Raw genomic sequence first — 17,523 nt, 5'->3', positions numbered from 1 at the left:
AAATCCTTTCTTCTATTCTTTTAGTATAGTTTTAATATAATATATATCATAAAATAATAAATCAAGCCTTCTGACTTCTGTGGAGTCAACATTCTCATCTCTTCCCTCATCCTGGGACCCCTGCGAGCACCACCACAGTGAGGAGCAACAGTTCCCATATGGCACCAGTGCAAGTCACAGCCCCAAAGTCAGAGCCCAATATTCTCCAGCTAGACAGAGAGGGTACACCCCAGGGGCTGACGTGTGGTTCTCCCTGCATGACCATGGGGAAGACATGGGAAGGTGGGATGGAAAACCCACTTCTGTCCTGGCAGCACGGGTGCATCAACTCACCGAGGGAAACACTAATCAAGGGAACTCCAGTAAAGTGAAGGTAGCCTCAACCTCCCATGACCGAGCTGCTGGGTATGATCTATCAGATCTCCTTGAAGGAGAGAACCTCTAGCATGCGTGCCCAGGAAAGAAATAATAACCAGGATTAGGGGGGGCCTGCCTGTAGCCAGGAAGAGGCATGGGAAAACTGGATCTTTTAGACAGTGTGGATCTGATGGCCTGGCACATCAAAGCCACAAAAATATGATGCCTTAGTTGATACTGGTGTGCAGTGTACTCTAATACCATCGGGACACATTGGGGCGGAACCTGTTTCCATTGCCAGGGTGACGGGGATTGACTGTGTTGGAAGCCGAGGTGAGCCTGACTGGGAAAGAGGGGCAGAAACATCCTATTGTGACTGGCCCAGAGGCCCTGTGTGTTCTGGGCATAGACTTCCTCTGGAATGGCTTTACAAAGACCCAGAAATACTCAAGTGAGCTTTTGGAATAGCTGCTGTAGAGGCAGAGAACATGAAGCAGTTGAACACCTTGCCTGGACTATCAGAAAACCCATCTGCAATAGGACTTCTGAAGGTGGAAGAGCAACGAGTGCAATTGCCACCTCGACAGTGCACCACCGGCAGTATCGGACAAATTGGGATGCTGTGATCCCCATGCACAAAATGATCCATGAGCTGGAGAGCCAAGGGGTGGTCAGCAAAACCCACTCACCCTTCAACAGTCCCATCTGGCCTGTGTGCAAGACTGACAGAGAATGGAGATTGACTGTGGACTATCGTGGCTTGAATGAAGTGACTCCACCACTGAGTGCTGCTGTGCTGGACATGCTGGAACTCCAGTAGGAGCTGGAGTCCAAGGCAGCAAAGGGGTACGCCACCACTGACAATGCTAAGGTGCTCTTCTCCATTCCTCTGGCAGCAGAATGCAGGCCTCAGTTTGCTTTCACCTGGAGGGGTGTGCAGTACACCTGGAACCGACTGCCCCAGGGGTGGAAGCACAGCCCCATCATCTGCCATGGACTGATCCAGAGTGCACTGGAAAAGGGTGAGGCTCCAGAGAACTTGCAGTACATCAATGGCATCATTGTGTGGGGGAACACAGCGATGGAAGTGTTTGAGAAAGGAGAGAGGATCATCCAGATTCTGCTGGAAGCCGGCTTCGCTATCAAGAAGAGCAAAATCAAGGGACCCACCCAAAAGATCCAGTTCCTGGAGTAAAGTGGCAAGATGGACGGTGTCAGATTCCCACTGAGGTCATCAACAAGATCACAGCAGTGTCTCCACCAACCAGCAAGAAGGAAACACATGCTTTCCTAGGTGCTGTAGGCTTTTGGAGAATGCACATTCCCGAGTACAGTCAGACTGTGAGCCCTCTCTACCTGGTCACCCGCAAGAAGAACGATTTCCCCTGGGGCCCTGAGCAGCAACAAGCCTTTGCACAGATCAAGCAGAAGATCACTCATGCTGTAGCCCTTGGCCCAGTCAGGACAGGACCAGAGGTGCAGAACGTGCTCTGCTCTGTAGCCGGGAACAATGGTGTGTCCTGGAGCCTTTGGCAGAAGATGCCTGGGGAGACTCGAGGCCAACCAACTTCTAGAGCAGAAGTTACAGAAGATCCAAAGCCAACTACACTTCCACAGAGAGGAAAATCTTGGCTGCCTATGAAGGAGTCCAGGCTGCCTCAGAGGTGATTGGCACAAAAGCGCAACTCCTCCTGGCACCCCAACTACCAGTACTGGGGTGGATGTTTAAAGGAAAGGTTCCCACCTCCCACCACGCCACTGACACCACATGGAGTAAATGGATTGCTCTCATCACACAGTGCGCCCATATTGGAAACTGAATCACCCTGGGATTTTGGCAATAATTACAAACTGGCCAGAAGGTGAGAACTTTGGTCTCACTGATGAAGAGGAACAAGAACCAGTGACGTGCTGAAGAAGTTCCTCCCTATGACCAACTGCCCCCAGAGGAAACGCGCTACGCTCTTTTCACTGACGGTTCCTGTTGCATCGTAGGGATGAACCAGAAGTGGAAAGCATCTGTATGGAGCCCCACACGACAGGTTGCAGAGGCCACTGAAGGAGAAGGTGGATCAAGTCAACTTGCTGAACTCAAAGCTGTTCAGCTGGCCCTGGACATTGCTGAAAGAGAGAAGTGGCCAAAACTCTACCTTTATACTGATTCATGGATGGTAGGCAATGCTCTGTGGGGATGGCTGGAGAGGTGGAAAGAGTCCAACTGGCAGCGTAGAGGAAAACCAATTTGGGCTGCTGATGAGTGGAAAGACATTGCTACCAGGGTAGGGAGGCTACCTGTGAAAGTCCACCATGTAGATGCTCATGTTCCCAAGAGTAGAGCTAATGAGGAACACTGAAACAATGAGCAGGTAGACCAGGCTGCAAAAATAGAGGTGTCGAAGATAGACTTAGATTGGCAACATAAGGGGGAGTTGTTCCTAGCTCGATGGGCCCATGATGCCTCAGGCCATCAGGGCAGAGATGCCACCTATAAGTGGGCACAAGACTGAGGGGTGGATTTAACCATGGACAGTATTTCACAGGTTATCCATGACTGTGAGACGTGTGCTGCCCTCAAGCAGGCCAAGCGAGTGAAGCCCCTATGGTATGGTGGGCGGTGGTCCAAGTACAAGTATGGGGAGGCCTGGAAGATTGACTCCATCACACTGCCCCAGACACGCCAGGGCAAGCGCTACCTGCTGACCATGGTGGAAGCCACGACTGGATGGTTGGAAACCTACCCTGTGTCTCATGCTAATGCCTGGAACACCATCCTGGGCCTTGAAAACCAGGTCCTTTGGAGGCATGGTAGCCCTGAGAGGATTGAGTCAGACAACGGGACCCATTTCAAGAATGGCTTTAACACCTGGGCCAGGGAACATAGTATTGAATGGATATACCATATCCTCTATCATGCACCAACTGCTGGGAAAGTTGATGGGTGCAATGGACTACTTAAAACTACCCTTAAGGCACTCAGTGGGGGGACTTTTAGAAATTGGGAAATGAACTTAGCAAAAGCCACCTGGATGGTCAACACCAGAGGGTCCATAAATCGAGCTGGTCCTGCCCAGTCTGAACCCCTGCACACAGTGGAGGGAGATAAAGTTCCTGTGGTACATATGAAAGGCATTTTAGGGAAGACTGTTTGGGTTAATCCCACCTCAGGCAAAGACAAACCCATCCGTGGAATTGTTTTTGCTCAAGGACCTGGTTACACTTGATGGGTAATGCAGAAAGATGGAGAAAGCCATTGTGGACCACAGGGAAACCTAGTCTTAAGTGAGAACTCTGTGTAAGGTTTCATTGTGATGCAGATGGAAATAGAATAAGGGGTGGGTAATGTCCTGACTGCCAAGCAAGATGTTTTCTATTTGCCATCTGAATGGCAGTTGTCTTCTGTTTTCCTTATCTTTTCCACAACCAATCCTCCCTCAGGGGAGACATCTGTTGTTAATAGGCTGTTGCATGTCACTGCATGGCTGATAAGATCTACAGCATCCCACTGGGAGATGTGAGCCCAGAGAGAGGAGCCAAGCATTGCTACCCAGATATAATCTTGAGATTCTGGAACACCAGCATGGCTTTCTCCACTGGATCCCCAGAGGAAACAGCTGCCTCTTCCACGGGATATTCAGAGGAAGACTTCACCCTTTCTACAGGACCACTGCTCCAACAAAACCGTATCTGCTACTCCAGGAGGACTGCAGGCACATTTCCACTTGGACTGCTACCAACACCCTGAACAACAGGATGTCAGGTTGTGTTCTGACTCTGGCAGTGTTGGTTGGATTTACTGCATTGTTTATTTTGTCCTTGTATTTTTTTCCCTAATAAAGAACTCTTATCCCTGCTCCCATATATTTGCCTGCGAGCCCCCTTAATTTCAAATTCATAACAATTCAGAGGGAGGAGGTTTACATTTTCCATTTCAGGGGAGGCTCCTGCCTTCCTTAAGCAGATACCTGTCTTTCCAAACCAAGACAGGAATATTTTCCAAGGCTGGTCATAAGGAAAACAGGAACCTTTTAGCAGTTCCTGGGAGCAGACAGTGTTTCTGATAAGCTTGGAAAGAGCAAAACCCAGGTGCCGTTTCCAAGGACAAGACCTAACAAGCATTTCTCAGATCACACTGCAGCCTGGAAAGGAGGAGGGGGCAATGCACCACCACACTGGGATCTCAGGGGTGCCCATGGCCTGGGTGATGCTGCCTGATGTCAGCCACCCACCAAAGCCACTCTGTCCCTGCCTCCCACAGCTGCACAGGGCAGAGAAAATTTAACCAAGAGTTCCTGAGTTGGGATAAGACAGGGAGAGATCCCTCATCAAACACCAAAATAGGCATTACAGGCCCAGCCTGGGCACAGGGAGGGAATTTATTACCAACCAAATCACAGCAGCACAAGGAGAGGGGAAATAAATTTCTCCAACACCTTCCCCCCACCCAACAAGGGTCACCCAGAATGGGCATAACCAGGGCTCTGCCCAACGGGGGTCACTGGGGATCATCCAATGGGGATCCTCCCATGGGGGATTGTTGTATTGCACTAAAGATGGAGCTGGAACAGCGTATAAAGCTCTTCCTGCAATCAGGGCACTCGCAGGGCCTCTCCCGGAGTGGATGTGGCAGCGTGCCCTTAGGTCGGAGCTGTTGCTGAAGCTTTTCTCACACTCCCCACCCTCGTAGGGCTTTTCCCCAGTGGGGATCTGGCGATGATTGAAGAGGGGGGAGCTCGGGGATAGAGGCGAGGCGGGTCGGGCTGGGGCAGCGCTGGGCTCTGGGCCCGACCTGGGCGCCCCCCACGCGCCCCTTCCCCGAACAGCCCCGGCGGGGGACACAGGTGGGGTCCGGGTGGGGGGCGCTGGGTTCCTGTTTTGGGGTCCCACTCTCCCCTTTTCCCCACTTTCCCACCGTCTCCCACCCCTTCCTCACCTCCCCCCAATCCTCAGCCCCTCCCGCTCGGCCTTTGGGCGGTCCCCTCCTCCTCCCCCTCCATTCCGGTCTCCCCCTTGGCTCCCTTTTCCCCCTTCTCTCCCCCTGTCCCAGCGCCTCCCGACCCCGCTCACCCGAGAGCTCCGCGCCCGCAGCCGGGGGGGCTCCCAGCACCACCAGTGCCACCAGTAGGGCCCCAGCTGCCGCCCCTCGTCCCATGGCCGGGGCCGGACAGGGAGCAGCAGCCCCAAAGCAGCCGCGCTGCGCTGGCAGCACCAGTCCGGAGCAGGGCGGGCTCGGCAGCGCCGCGCGCTCTCATTGGCTGCCGCCACTTTTGGCGACCCGATCTCAGAGGCTCCGCCACACAACTGATGACTCTTCAACGCCCCGCGCTCTCATTGGCTGCGGCGCGTTTTGGCTGTGTTTTGATTGGCTGAGGCCTTTCCGGGCCGCTGCAGCCCCGGGCTGGGAGTTTTTTGGGGAGGGGGAACCTTGGGGCACTGGGCGGGTGGGAGCTCAGGTGAGCCCAGCAATGCGTGCCCAGGGGCGCGGGATCTCAGCGGTGCCCGTGGCGAGCGGTGACGCTGGCCCGATGCCAGAGCCGCTCTGTCCCTGCCCCCGCAGCCGCACAGGGACAGAAAATGGAACCGAGGGTTCCTGGCTGGGGACAAGGACCGGGAGAAATCCCTCAGCAAATCCGGCACGGGCACAACAGACCCGGCCTGGGCACACGGAGGGAATTTATTACCAACCAAATCACAGCAGCACAAGGAGAAGGGAAAGAAATCTCTCCAACACCTTCCCCCCACCCAACGGGGACCACCCAGAACAGGGGTCACCAGGGCTCTGCCCAACGGGGGTCACTGGGGATCATCCAGCACGGATCCTCCCATGGGGGAGGAGCTGGAGCAGTGCACGAAGCTCTTCCCACACTCGGGACACTCGCAGGGCCTCTCCCTGGTGTGCAAGTGCTGGTGAGTGATCATCTCTGAATCCCACCTGAAGCTCCTCTGACATTCCAAGCACTCATACAGGGCCATTCCCCAGTGCGGATCTTGTGGTGCTTGCTGAGGTCAGAGGTCCCACTGAAGCTCTTCCCACATTCCCCACACTCCCAGGGCCTCTCCCCAGGGTGGATGTTCAGGTGTTCCATCAGGGTGGAGCTGTAGCTGAAACCCTTCCCACATTCCAAGCATTTGTGGGGCTTCTCCCTGCCATGAGGCTTCTCCACCAGCTCTGAGCTCTGGCTGGATCTCCGGCCGCCTTCCTGGCTCAGGGGGGCTCTTTCCTCCCTGCAGCTCCCTGGGCTGGGTTTGCAGCCCCTCCTCATGCGGGATCTCTGGGGCTTTTCCTCCTCCATCTGGCCACAGCTTGGGAATGACAGATCCTGGTTTGGGGGAAACCAAGGTGGGAATACCTTGGAGTAGAGGCTCCTCCTGTCCAATTTCATCTGTAGAAGTCAGCAGGAGTCTTGTGTCCATGAAAATCTCCACAATGTCAAGGTTCAGCCCAAAAAGCTCTCCAAAGATTCCCCATCACTCATCTCTCCACTTCTGGTGTTCCAGAGGTTTCCTGATTTCCTTTCCTTGGGATCATGGGGGTCCAATGGTTCCAGGGCTTCTCCATTCTCCGGCGTCCTGCTCAGGGATGATTCAGGGGCTTTTGGGGGTCCATGGGGGCCCTTCTCCCCTGATGCTCTACTCTGAGATCCCAGGGGTCCCAGGGGTCCCTCCTCTCCAGGCTCCCCCCCTTTCCAGTCTGCCGGGGTCCTCCAGCTCTGGGATCGCCCCTCTCTGCTCTCCCCACTCTGGGGGTCCCAGGGGTTCCCCTCCTCTGCTCTCCCGGGGGTCCCCAGGACCAATGTCCTCCCCTGCCCATACTGAGCAATGGCCACGTGGGCCCCCAAAGATCCCCCAAGGGGCTCAGCTTTGGGCTCCTGCAAAATCCAAACCAGCACACACAGAGAAAAAAAACCCTCCCAGAGACACCAGATGATATTTGGGGTCAATTCCACAATCTACAAGTTCCAAATACCCCCCCAATAAAACACCCTCTCAGGGACTCCTGGATAGATTTGGGACGAGCTCCCCCTCCCCACTGAGCTGCAGGACGAGCTGGGGGCGATGGTCCCGTGGCTGCGGCCACGGGGGGCACTGGAACCTCCTGTTCCTCCTGTTCCTGCTCCTGCTCCTCCTCTTCCTGCTCCTCCTTTTCCTCTCTCCCTCCTCCTCCTCCTCCTTCCTAATCCCACCTCCTCCCCAGTTCCTGCCTTCTCTGTATTTAGAGTGGAGGACCTTGCTTGTTTTTAGAACTAGAACAAAGATCCCAGATGGAACAAGGCTTGCTGCTTTTAGTCAGAACTATCAGTGACTAAAGGTCACGTTTCCTTTGCTTTGGTCCTGTCCTTGTTCTCCTCAGTGTTCAGGCTGGGCTATAGGGTGTCCTTGTTTGCTGCATTTTCCGAGTTCCTCTTGCATCCTTTGGGCCATGGGCTGTGCCCTGGGAGGGTTCTTTGTGCTCCTTTGTGACACAGGAGAACCTTCCAGGCGGTTTCTGCGTGAGCTGCTGCTGGGATGTCACAGGAACAGCGCCACGTCCCCGTGGTGTTCCCGTTGCTGTGGGACACGGAGGCCTCAGTGCCCAGAGTGGCTCTGGGCTCGCTGCCGGAGGATCCTCCTGCCCGAGGCATTCTCAGCAGCCAGCCCAGCCCTGTCCTTCTGTGCTTTCAGAGCTACAGGCTGCAGGCGTGTGCAGTGCAGCCAAAATGATCCAGCACGTGGCTGCTGCAGTTTGCACTCTGTACTCTGTGGCTTATTCGGGGTATTTTTTAACCCACTTGGCACGTAAGTTGAGGTTTTCCCTCGGTGCAGCATCTGTGGCTTTGGGCTTGCTGTGTGCTTTCTGTTCTTCCTCTGGAGCTGAGTTGACTTTGGAACCAAATTGCCATGAAGACACCATTGCTTTGGGAGAGTTCCTGCCAGCAGCTGCAGCTGAAAAAGGGGGTGTCTGCAGCCAGCGGGGCGTGCACAGCATCTGCAATGAGCCCTGGGGGGTTCTGTTCCCTCAAGCAGGGAGTCTGTGCCAGCCGAGCCTGGAACTCCCTCCCTTTGCTGCTCCAGCCAAGAACTGACCCAGCCCAGTGTTTTGTGCTTGTTCTCTTGCTTGCTGTGGGAAGGGACTGTGGCTCCTGGAGGGATGCAGTGAAAGCAAAATGCTCTCTTGGGGTTGCCTTGCTCCATGGCATTTCCCACCACTGGCAGTTTTTCTCCTAACAGCATCTGGTTCATGTTCCCTCTCCCATTGCAGGGCACCTCATGTCTGGATTCCGAGCAGCTCCTCCTTCGGTGAGTGGGAAAGGAACCTTTGGTGTTTGGAATTGTGCAGCAAGTTGTGAGCTCGGCATGTGGCAGCCAAGTGCCAGCTTGGGAGGCTGAAGGAAAGGTCCTGTCAGTGTCTTTGCAGCAGCAGCAGCAGCAGCAAAGGAATTCCCATCAGTTTTCTCCTTTTCTGCTGAAGAGCTTTTGAAGAGCTGCAGGTCTGGTTTTGCAGGCAGAGGATTGCTTGCTGGCTTTAGCCATGGTGGAATATTGAATTCCCAACAATAAGTGGCAATGTCGACTTCAGCCCATTGTTAGTTGGAACAGCTCCAAACCCCATTTCTGCTTAGTGCAGCTGGATGTGCAGCTGAGGATAAATAAGGTGATAACTGAGATAGAATTTCCCATCCCTCACGCTGCCGTCTGTCCACAGGGCACAGAAGCAGCACCAGCACCTCCTGGGGCTCCCTCTGCTTCCGAAGAGGAGGCCCAAGAGGAGGAAGACAGCAGTGAGCTTCCCGCTGCTCTGGGGGACGATGGTGAACTTCCCTCAGCGCCGGGAGATGACAGTGAACTTCCCGCTGCTCTGGGAGACGAGGGGGAACATCCCGCGGGGTGGGAATGCAACGGCGAGGCTCCCGCGGGGTGGGACAAGGACAGGGGACATCTCCCGGCCTGGGACGAGGACGGTGGATGTCCCCTGGTGTGGGACCAGAGTGGCCAAGCTCCCACAGAGTGGGATGAGGACAATGGACATCTCCCAGTGTGGGATGAGGATGGAGGATATCCTGTGGCTTGGGAAGAGGAGAGTGAACATCTCCCAGCATGGGAAGTGGACAGCGAACATCCCCTGGCTTGGAAATATGATGGTGAACCTGCAGCGTGTTGGGAAGAGGATGGAGAAGCTGCAGAATTTTGGGGAGAGAATGGAGAAGCTCCCTCTGCTTGGGAAGAGGACAATGAACCTCCCTCCGCTGTGCGATCCTGGGCTGAACATTCTGACAGCAGCACAGCAGGGCAGCCAGAGGGGAGAGGGGAGTGGTGCCTGATGCAGCTGAGTACGTCTGCTCTGTTCCTGGGTGCCCGAGCAGGTGCTGTGTGTGTGTCTGGGCATCAGCTGCACCCAGTGTTGCTCTGCAGCTGAATGTCACCGAGCCATTTATTGTCCTTCCCCAGCTGACACCAAGGGGCTCACGGCCCCAGGGAGTGGGGCTGCTTCTGGCTCTGCTGCAAGGCAGGGTCTCACTCTGGGAGGGAGCGTCTTCCACGTGGTTTCTTTCAGGGAACACCGTGAGCGAGGAGGAGCCTGCCGAGAAATACCTGGAAGTGGAGCAGATTGGCCAAGGGTAAGTGCACGGCAGCTGCTGCTGCACAAGCAGGGCCGGGTGTTGTGCTGGTGCAGGATCGAGTGAGAAGTCAGGAGAGCTCCAAGCACCTTCAGACACTGGGCTACCATCCTGCTGTCTCTCAGTCCTGATCAGAATTGATAACTGTGGTCAGAAGGCGCCGTCAAAGGCCCCTGAGGCTGGCAGTGTCCTGCCTGCATCAAGGAGCAGGACCTGGAAGATCTTCTGTCCCTGGAACTGGATTGCCTAAAAGAGCAACTCACCATCTGGTGACTGTCAGAAAACAGTTCTCAAGAAGATTTCTTTCAAATATTTTCCTTCAAAAAATATCCACTGGTCAGGATTATCAACCTAATGGTTTAGAAACAGAAACCAGAGATGAACTAATAAGTGCTCTATTCTAGCACAGGTAGCAGACCCCATCCATTCAGTAACAGACACAGAGCTGATGCACTCTGGGGGAAAAAGCATCACCTGCCTGATGGCAGGGCCCTTGTGGAACCTGCAGGTCTTAGGCAGGAAGTGGAAAAGCATGAAATGCATTCTTTTCCAGTTCTTTAGACACCCATTTCTCCTCCTAGCTTTGGAACTAAAGCAATTCAGGGTGGATATTTGGGATTTGCTCCAGGCCAATTCCTTCATGTTGGGTCTCAGTTTTCTCCTGCACACCTTGCATGGCAGAGGGCTGGTGGCTGCTGTGCTGTTGTTGGAAGGGTCGATGCACCCAGGTGTTTGTGAATGCTGCAGGCAGCAGAGATCTCCTGTCTGGGCTGGCTTTCCCTGCCAGGGCCTAAAGCGCTGCTTCTTTCTTCTCTGCTGTTTTGTCTCCAGGGCTTTTGGAACCGTTTATAAAGGACTCGACAGGGCCACTGGAGGAGAGGTCAGTGCCAACACGCCCAGCACGCCTGGCAGCTCTCCAGGGCTTTCCCCTCTGCTGGGAGCTGTGGCTGCAGCTTTGGGGGCCAGCAGAGCTTTCCTGCCCAGGCTGCTCCTCTGAAGGCAGAGCAGTGTCAGCCTGCAGAGCACAGCTGGGACAGACTTGGTCCTTCTGAAGCGCCAAAGGAATGCAAGGAGGGCAGCGGTGTCTGTCAGAGCAGGACATGCTGGCTTGGCCTTCATATCTAAAAGTGTGAATGCATCAGCTGCTGGAGACTGTGGCCCAATTTATCTTCATCCCAACCTTAGACAGGAACATTATTTAGCTATTCTTAGCTAATCTATAACAATATTATTTCCATCCTGCCTTTTATCTTCAAAGGATACCTCAAGGCCTGATTAGGGAGAGATCCTGCTTGGGCTCAATTTGGGGTTTTAGTCCTACTTCAGCTGTTCACAGAGAGAGAGGGAGAGAAATGAGAAGACGAATGTCCAGAGCAAAGCTCTCTCCTAAAGCCTCCAGTTGTGTTTGGGTCTGGTGTCAGTGACAGCCTGTGACAGGGATCACCTGAGCAATGGGTGTGTGTGTCTGCTTTGTTCTGCAATCCCAAACAGAGCAGTTGCATCTGAAATCATGACCAAATCCCATAGAATTGCTAAGGGGTTCCTGGCTGTTTTGCTTTGTTTTCAGAGAACCAGAATTACCTCCTGCTTGCAAAATGGGTTTGAATAATAATAATAAGAGTGTTGAGGCCATTTGAGAAGACTGTAGGTGCAGAGAATGTTGTTAGAGCTTTGAGGCTGACAGCTGAGGGACCATTTCTGCAGAGCTTGCAAGGCCAAATGTCTCTGGCCATGTGTCCTGTAAGCAGCCCCCAGCTGGCAGAGCAATGGGCTGTGGGAATGGCCCTTGCTGAGCTCTGGTGTCCCATCCCAAGGCAGTTTGGCACAGCTCGGCTCTGTTGCTCCACAAAGACTCGCTCCGTGTTTGCTGTGGCCTCCTGCCACAGACTCCTCCAGTTCAAGGCTGCAATGTCCCTTCAGGTGGCCATCAAGAAAATGAGTCTCAGAGGGCAGAACAGGGAACGAGCTGTGAATGAGATCCTGCTCCTGAAGGACAAGAAGAACCCCAACATTGTCAACTCTTTGGACAGGTGAGTGCTTCAGCTCTGATCCCGAGCCTGGGCCCTGCGTTAACCTTTCCTGGCATCCAGAGTCTATAGCCTGTTTTGAAATTGCCGGACCCGCCACATCTTCCCAAAATAACAGCCTGGCAGTTCACTCCCTCCACGTGCTTTTGTTGCTTTGCTTTAGTTTTTCCTTCAAGTTGACTCCGTTTGCTGTGTCTCCCAGCAAGTGCTGATAAACCACAGCAGAAATTATTTCCCTTGGCTTCTTCTTCCCAGCCCTTTTCCATTGCTAAAAATGCCAGTAAGACCAAGTTCTTGTTTCCAGAAATGACTCATTTGCCCATTTTTCACTGGCCTTGCCTGTTTCTGAAGGGACTTTCTGAAAGGTTTTCTGACTGCTTTTGTCCCAAGTGCTGCATGGCCTCCTCCCCTGGATAACCCTGGCAGTTGTGTTGCCTTGTTCTGGAGGGAATGGTGGAACTGATGAGTTCAGAAGCTGAACCAGCTGGGGCCAAGGGTTGTGGTTCCACAATTGATCTGGGCTGTTGCTAAACTGCATTTTTCACCTGCTTGCCATCCAAGGCCTCTCCTTTCTCACAGGTGTCTCCTTCCCCTTTAGACTGTGCAGATTCCAAGGACTGTGCAGCCTGGCAGAAATGTCTCTCCATCTGATTCTGTCCTCACTGACAAGTGACCTGGAAACAAAACTCCACTCCAGGCTTTTCCATGGGGGAATTGAGCTCTGCACTTTCATCTCCATGCCATTGTTTTCCTCTTCCAGCTTCCTTGTGGATGGAGATCTCTGGCTGGTGATGGAATATATGGATGGAGGAACTTTGCGGGACGTTGTCAGACAGACACGCATGGCTGAAGGAGAGATGGCAGCTGTCAGTCGGGAGGTGAGGGATCCTGCTTGTCACTCCGATGGCTGGGACACGATGGTCCTTCCAAAGAGGGCGTGAGAACAGGAGTGGCTCCATGCTCAGGGCTTTGTTTCTGAGTTGTTTTTATGAGCTGGAGAAGAAAGAGCCTCTGCAGTGAACGGCCTGTCAGCATCACTGCACTTCTACTCTGTTCTTGTTCTCTCTCCTGCTGTTGTGGTACTCTCTTTCTGGTTTGGATTTGATTTGCTGTTCTCAGCTTTGCCTTGAGCCCTTTGCCTGGAGCTTGTGTGCACTGCACTCCTGGCCTGTCACAGCAAAGCTGCTGCTGGCAGAATTCTGAGCTGTCCTTTCTGGTGTGATATATTCCGGCCATTGGTTTTTGCCCTTGTGTTTCTTGTTCTCTCTCAGTGTCTGCAGGGCCTGGATTTCCTCCATTCCAACCGGGTGATCCACAGGGATCTGAAGAGCTCCAACATCCTCCTGGGCATGGACGGCTCTGTCAGGCTGGGTGGGTGTTCCTGGCCAGGCACGGCGCTCCCGGGCTGCGGGGCTGGGGCTGCTTCCCAGGGAGGGCCAGAGCCCCACAAGGGCTGCTGGGGGCACTGCCCGGCCCCTGCTGCCAGCTGAGAGCGGCTGCCCCTGCAGAGAGCTCAGGAGAGGAGCAGGGGGCCAGCAGTGCCTTTGCTCTGGCCATGGCCCTTCCAGAGGGGCAGCAGTGGGAATCTAAAGCTCCAAGGGAATCAGTAAAAGCCACTGCAGGAAAGCTGAGGGTTTCTTGAAGGGCCCAGTTCCATCTTTCCTTTCCTTGGCTACAGCCCTGAGGACTTTTTCATCTGACTTCACTACTGCATTCTCAGACTGAGAGTGGGGAATCTTTGTGCTTGGTTTCTTCATTCCAGCTGCCTTTGACAGGGTTTGTTTCTGTCCTCAGCTGATTTTGGCCTCTGCGCTCAGCTCAGCCCTGAGCAGGACCAGCGCAGCTCCATGGTGGGCACTGCTCACTGGATGGCCCCAGAAGTTGTGACCAGATCTCCTTATGGCCCCAAGGTGGACATCTGGTCCTTCGGCATTGTGACCATCGAGATGGTGGAAGGAGAACCTCCTTACTTCAGGGAAACGGCGGCCATGGTAAGAGGCAAATTCTCCAGTGGCTGCAGAGGCTGCGAGCACAGGGGGACCCTGCACTGGGAGCAGCAGCTGGAGGTTTCTGCACATGGGAAGGGAATTCCCAGAAGACTTGTGTCTCCACACAGACGAATGTTCTGCAGTCTCCAGCAACAATTTGCTTTGGGCTTTTCGTTGTTGCAGCTCTTCTAGCTGAGAGGATGACCTGGAAATATGAAGCAAATGCATTAGCTCTAATGTTATCTTGCAAGAAAACCCCACACCATCCCCAAATCCCAGCCCCAAACCCAACAAGATTTCTGCAGGAGTTTCTAAAAGAGGTTTTGCAAGATGATCTCCCCCTGATTCTTCTCACTGGGAAACTTGTTGAAAACATGAAGATGATGGTTTAACATCCCCATAGTCTAACATATTTCTTTCCTAGTCCAAGCTACTGTGTCACCAAGCCTGAGCTTTCAGCATCACAAACCTCCTGTTTCTTGCCTGGCAGTTTCTGGGATGGGGCATCAGGAATGCATTTACTTGAGTGTCAGTGGCACTGCAGAGATGCACTTGATGGAAGAATCGTCTGAAATAACACAGGCAGACCACACTGACTCTGGAAAATGGCCTGTAAAGCTGGTGTCCATATTTGGAGAAGCAAAATGGGCTATTTCTGATGGAGGTTCCTACTAACAAAGCCGGCCAATGAAACTGGCTCTCAAGGCGAGATCATTTGGATGTTGCAGTGGCTGTGGCAGCCCCAGGGTTTGGGTTTTTTGGTTTGCATAGCAAAATGAGCTCTGAGCAGCATCTCTGGCAGGGAGGAAAGTGCCCCTGGAGCTGGGGCTGAGGCCCCGGGGTGGATGTGAGCCCGTGTGGGTGTGAAGGGAGCTGGCAGAGCGCTGAGTTTGCTTTCCCTGCAGGCTCGCGCTCTGATCCGGCAGAACGGGACCCCGCAGCTGCAGGAGCCCCGGCGCCTGTCGGCTCTGCTGCGGGACTTCCTCGAATGCAGCCTGGAGCTGGACGAGGAGCGGCGCTGGGCTGCCCAGGAGCTGCTGCAGGTGAGAGCCAAGGGCTGCAGGGGAAGCAGCAGCGCCAGGGAGGGGTTTTCTTGTGGGGCCCCCTCCGATAGTCTCCAGTCTCGCTGCGTTCCACGCGCAGAGCAAGCAGAATCCTCGCCTGCTGTGGCCTGGCAGGCTCCTTTCGAGCTCATCTGGACCTGGTGCCCCACAGTGAGCAGGGACATCTTCAAGCAGCTCAGGGGCCTCAGAGCCCTGCCTGACCTGAGCTTGGATGTTTCCAGGCAGGAGGCACCTCCCACATCTCTGGGCACCTCCTGTCAGTGTTTCCCCACTCTCCTGGTTAAAAAATTCTTCCTTAGATCTAATCTGAGCCTGCTTCCCTCGATTTTCAAACCATTTCCCTTTGTCCTGTTGCAACAGAGCCTGTGAGGAACTTGACTCTGGAAAGTAACAGTTCATTTCTTTATTTTTTATCCTTTGGGCAGCACCCATTTTTATCATCAGCCAAGCCTCTCTCCAGCCTGACACCTCTGATCACTGCAGCAAAGCAACTGAGGGAGCAGCGGAGCAGATGAAGTACTTGAGGACAGCTTCTTCTTACAGTAGTTAGGACAACTAGTTAGTCATGGTAGTTAGCACTGGTAGTTAGTTAGGATAGTTAGCATTGCTAGTTAGTTATGGTAGTTAGAGCAGCCTGTTTGTTATGAAAGTTTTCTGAATAAAAACGCTCTTAAACCTCAACTCCCTTGACGTGTCCCTTCCCTCTCCCGCTGTGACTCAGCTGCCCGGAGCAATGTGAGGGGAGGGCGGGCCCAGCCTGGCCAGAGCTGAGCCCCAGCAGAGCCCTGGCAGAGCCCAGAGCAGCCTCGGCACCTGCAGAGTCAGCCTGGAAGGAGGCGCTTGGAGCCTTCTCGGCTGCACCCGGCTCTTGGCTACAAACTGTGTGTGCTGGAAAATGCCACCGGCTCTGCAGGAGGGCAGAAGGGGCCCGGGGAAGGCCCAGGTGCTCCATGCAAGGGAAAAACCTGCCCTGGGTTTGTTATAAATAACTAGGTAGTGTTGCCTTTTGCTATTATGTATTGACTTCTGCAAAATATTCTTAATCACAACGAGTTTGATATAGTACAGTTTGTAATCACTTTTAACTGCTTTTGCTATAGTATAATTTGTCAACTTTTTGTGGCCAATGCCCTGGCCCCTGTGTAGCTCATATCCTCAGAACATCATTTATGGATGATATTTTAGTTTTTGGACAGTGTGAAAAACATACATTATAGTTTTGGCTTTTGCAAAATATTGAAGTGGATGCCAGATGTTGTGCATTAGAATGTTAACTTTTGCAGAAATAGCCGTAGTTGTGAAATAAGAACTAATGCTTTTATTTTTGTAAATAACTGACAACAACGAGAAGCACTCAGAGATATTTGTGAAATAGCTAATGTTGGTTTAAAGTACTTGTGGAAGTAGCTAAAATCGTCTGCAGGGTCAGATAACGTCTAAGGAAAGGATGTGATGAAGACCCCTGCCACTGACCCTTCCACTGTCACCTGCTGAAACCACAGACCAGGGGCCCTTGTGAGGGAGTGACACACAACCCTCAAAACAGCAATCCACGATTCCTGCACGTGCTCTAAAAAGGCGAGTTGGGGGTCAAACCAACCTAAAGAATTCCTGGAACATGTAAATGTGTTCAAAGAAATGTTTGAATATGTATAATCATTATGAATATGTATTTGAACAATACAATGGAAAAAGTAGACAAGAAGAGTTGCTGTGGTTAACCGGTGTGCCTCTGGCCATTGCCAACACCCAGCGCTGTTACTGATTTGTCCCTTATTATTCCTTATTAAACTTTTAAAAATTCTAAAGAGTGAGGTTCCTTTATCACAAAACCCAAGGTGCTCACCCCTTGTTGCTCTCCTAAGCCAGATTTGTCAATCCTAAATTTTGTCTGGGCGGTGGAGGAGGAGGCTGCAAGGAAAAGAAAGATGTACTGGTGTGGAGGCTGAGGACTCTACCATCAGAGTCTCAATTCCACAGCTATGGAGGACTGGTCCCCAAAGAGAAGAATAGATTTCAAGGTTATGGTGAGAAGCTTGCTTCTCCCACAGATCTTTGCTCAGGCACATGCTGATTTATGGAAAGTTATGTTACCCCATTGGCCCATTGGCCTAATTACCCAAGTTCACCCCCTGTTACCCATCTTTGGTTAGCCCCTAGAATGTTCTCCCTCTCTGTCCCTCCATTGGCCCCAGTTTACTGCATTCCTCTGCTCCTGTTTCCCTATTAGCTGACCCGACCCTTAACCCCTCCTTTGCTCCATTTTCCCCCATATCCATTGGACCCTGACCCTCAGCTCCACCCTCACTACCCCATATAAAAACCCCCTGTGCCCTCGGCTTGCACCCTGTCTTTGTGCCTGGACCCTGTTCAGCTCTGTCCCCTGTTCCTGTACCAATAAACCCAGTTTGCTGAGATCATACCCAGACCCATCCTGCCGACTTTGTCAGCTTTATAAAGCAGCCGTGAGCTCCGGGCTCCTGAGTGCCGGATG

General features: G+C 53.1%; 2 protein-coding genes across 2 annotated transcripts in view; one reads left to right on the top strand and one right to left on the bottom strand.

Annotated features, from left to right (window-relative positions):
- LOC143695937 (uncharacterized) overlaps positions 1 to 17,523 on the bottom strand; it is a 297,449-nt gene that overhangs the window by 131,128 nt on the left and 148,798 nt on the right. The window lies entirely within an intron of this gene.
- On the top strand, positions 1,672 to 15,544 carry LOC143695908 (serine/threonine-protein kinase PAK 3-like). The gene is made up of 12 exons (XM_077191105.1): positions 1,672 to 1,870; positions 8,017 to 8,130; positions 8,594 to 8,631; positions 9,087 to 9,219; positions 9,887 to 9,950; positions 10,782 to 10,830; positions 11,871 to 11,980; positions 12,738 to 12,855; positions 13,249 to 13,348; positions 13,772 to 13,968; positions 14,871 to 15,008; positions 15,455 to 15,544. The coding sequence occupies exons 1-12, from the start codon at positions 1,672 to 1,674 to the stop codon at positions 15,542 to 15,544; spliced, it is 1,350 nt and encodes a 449-aa protein (XP_077047220.1).

This window comes from Agelaius phoeniceus, chromosome 27 (genome assembly GCF_051311805.1).
Source record: "Agelaius phoeniceus isolate bAgePho1 chromosome 27, bAgePho1.hap1, whole genome shotgun sequence".
Lineage (NCBI taxonomy): Eukaryota > Metazoa > Chordata > Aves > Passeriformes > Icteridae > Agelaius > Agelaius phoeniceus.
The sequence above is the reverse complement of the archived record's forward strand: the minus strand, read 5'-3'. Positions and strand labels throughout refer to the sequence as shown.

Bases quoted from the DNA above. Each gene is read 5' to 3' on its own strand.
- LOC143695908 (XM_077191105.1), top strand. From the start codon at position 1,672: ATGCACATTCCCGAGTACAGTCAGACTGTGAGCCCTCTCTACCTGGTC. The intron at 9,951-10,781 runs GTAAGTGCACGG...TTTTGTCTCCAG, and splicing joins GTGGAGCAGATTGGCCAAGG to GGCTTTTGGAACCGTTTATA. The intron at 10,831-11,870 runs GTCAGTGCCAAC...ATGTCCCTTCAG, and splicing joins ACAGGGCCACTGGAGGAGAG to GTGGCCATCAAGAAAATGAG.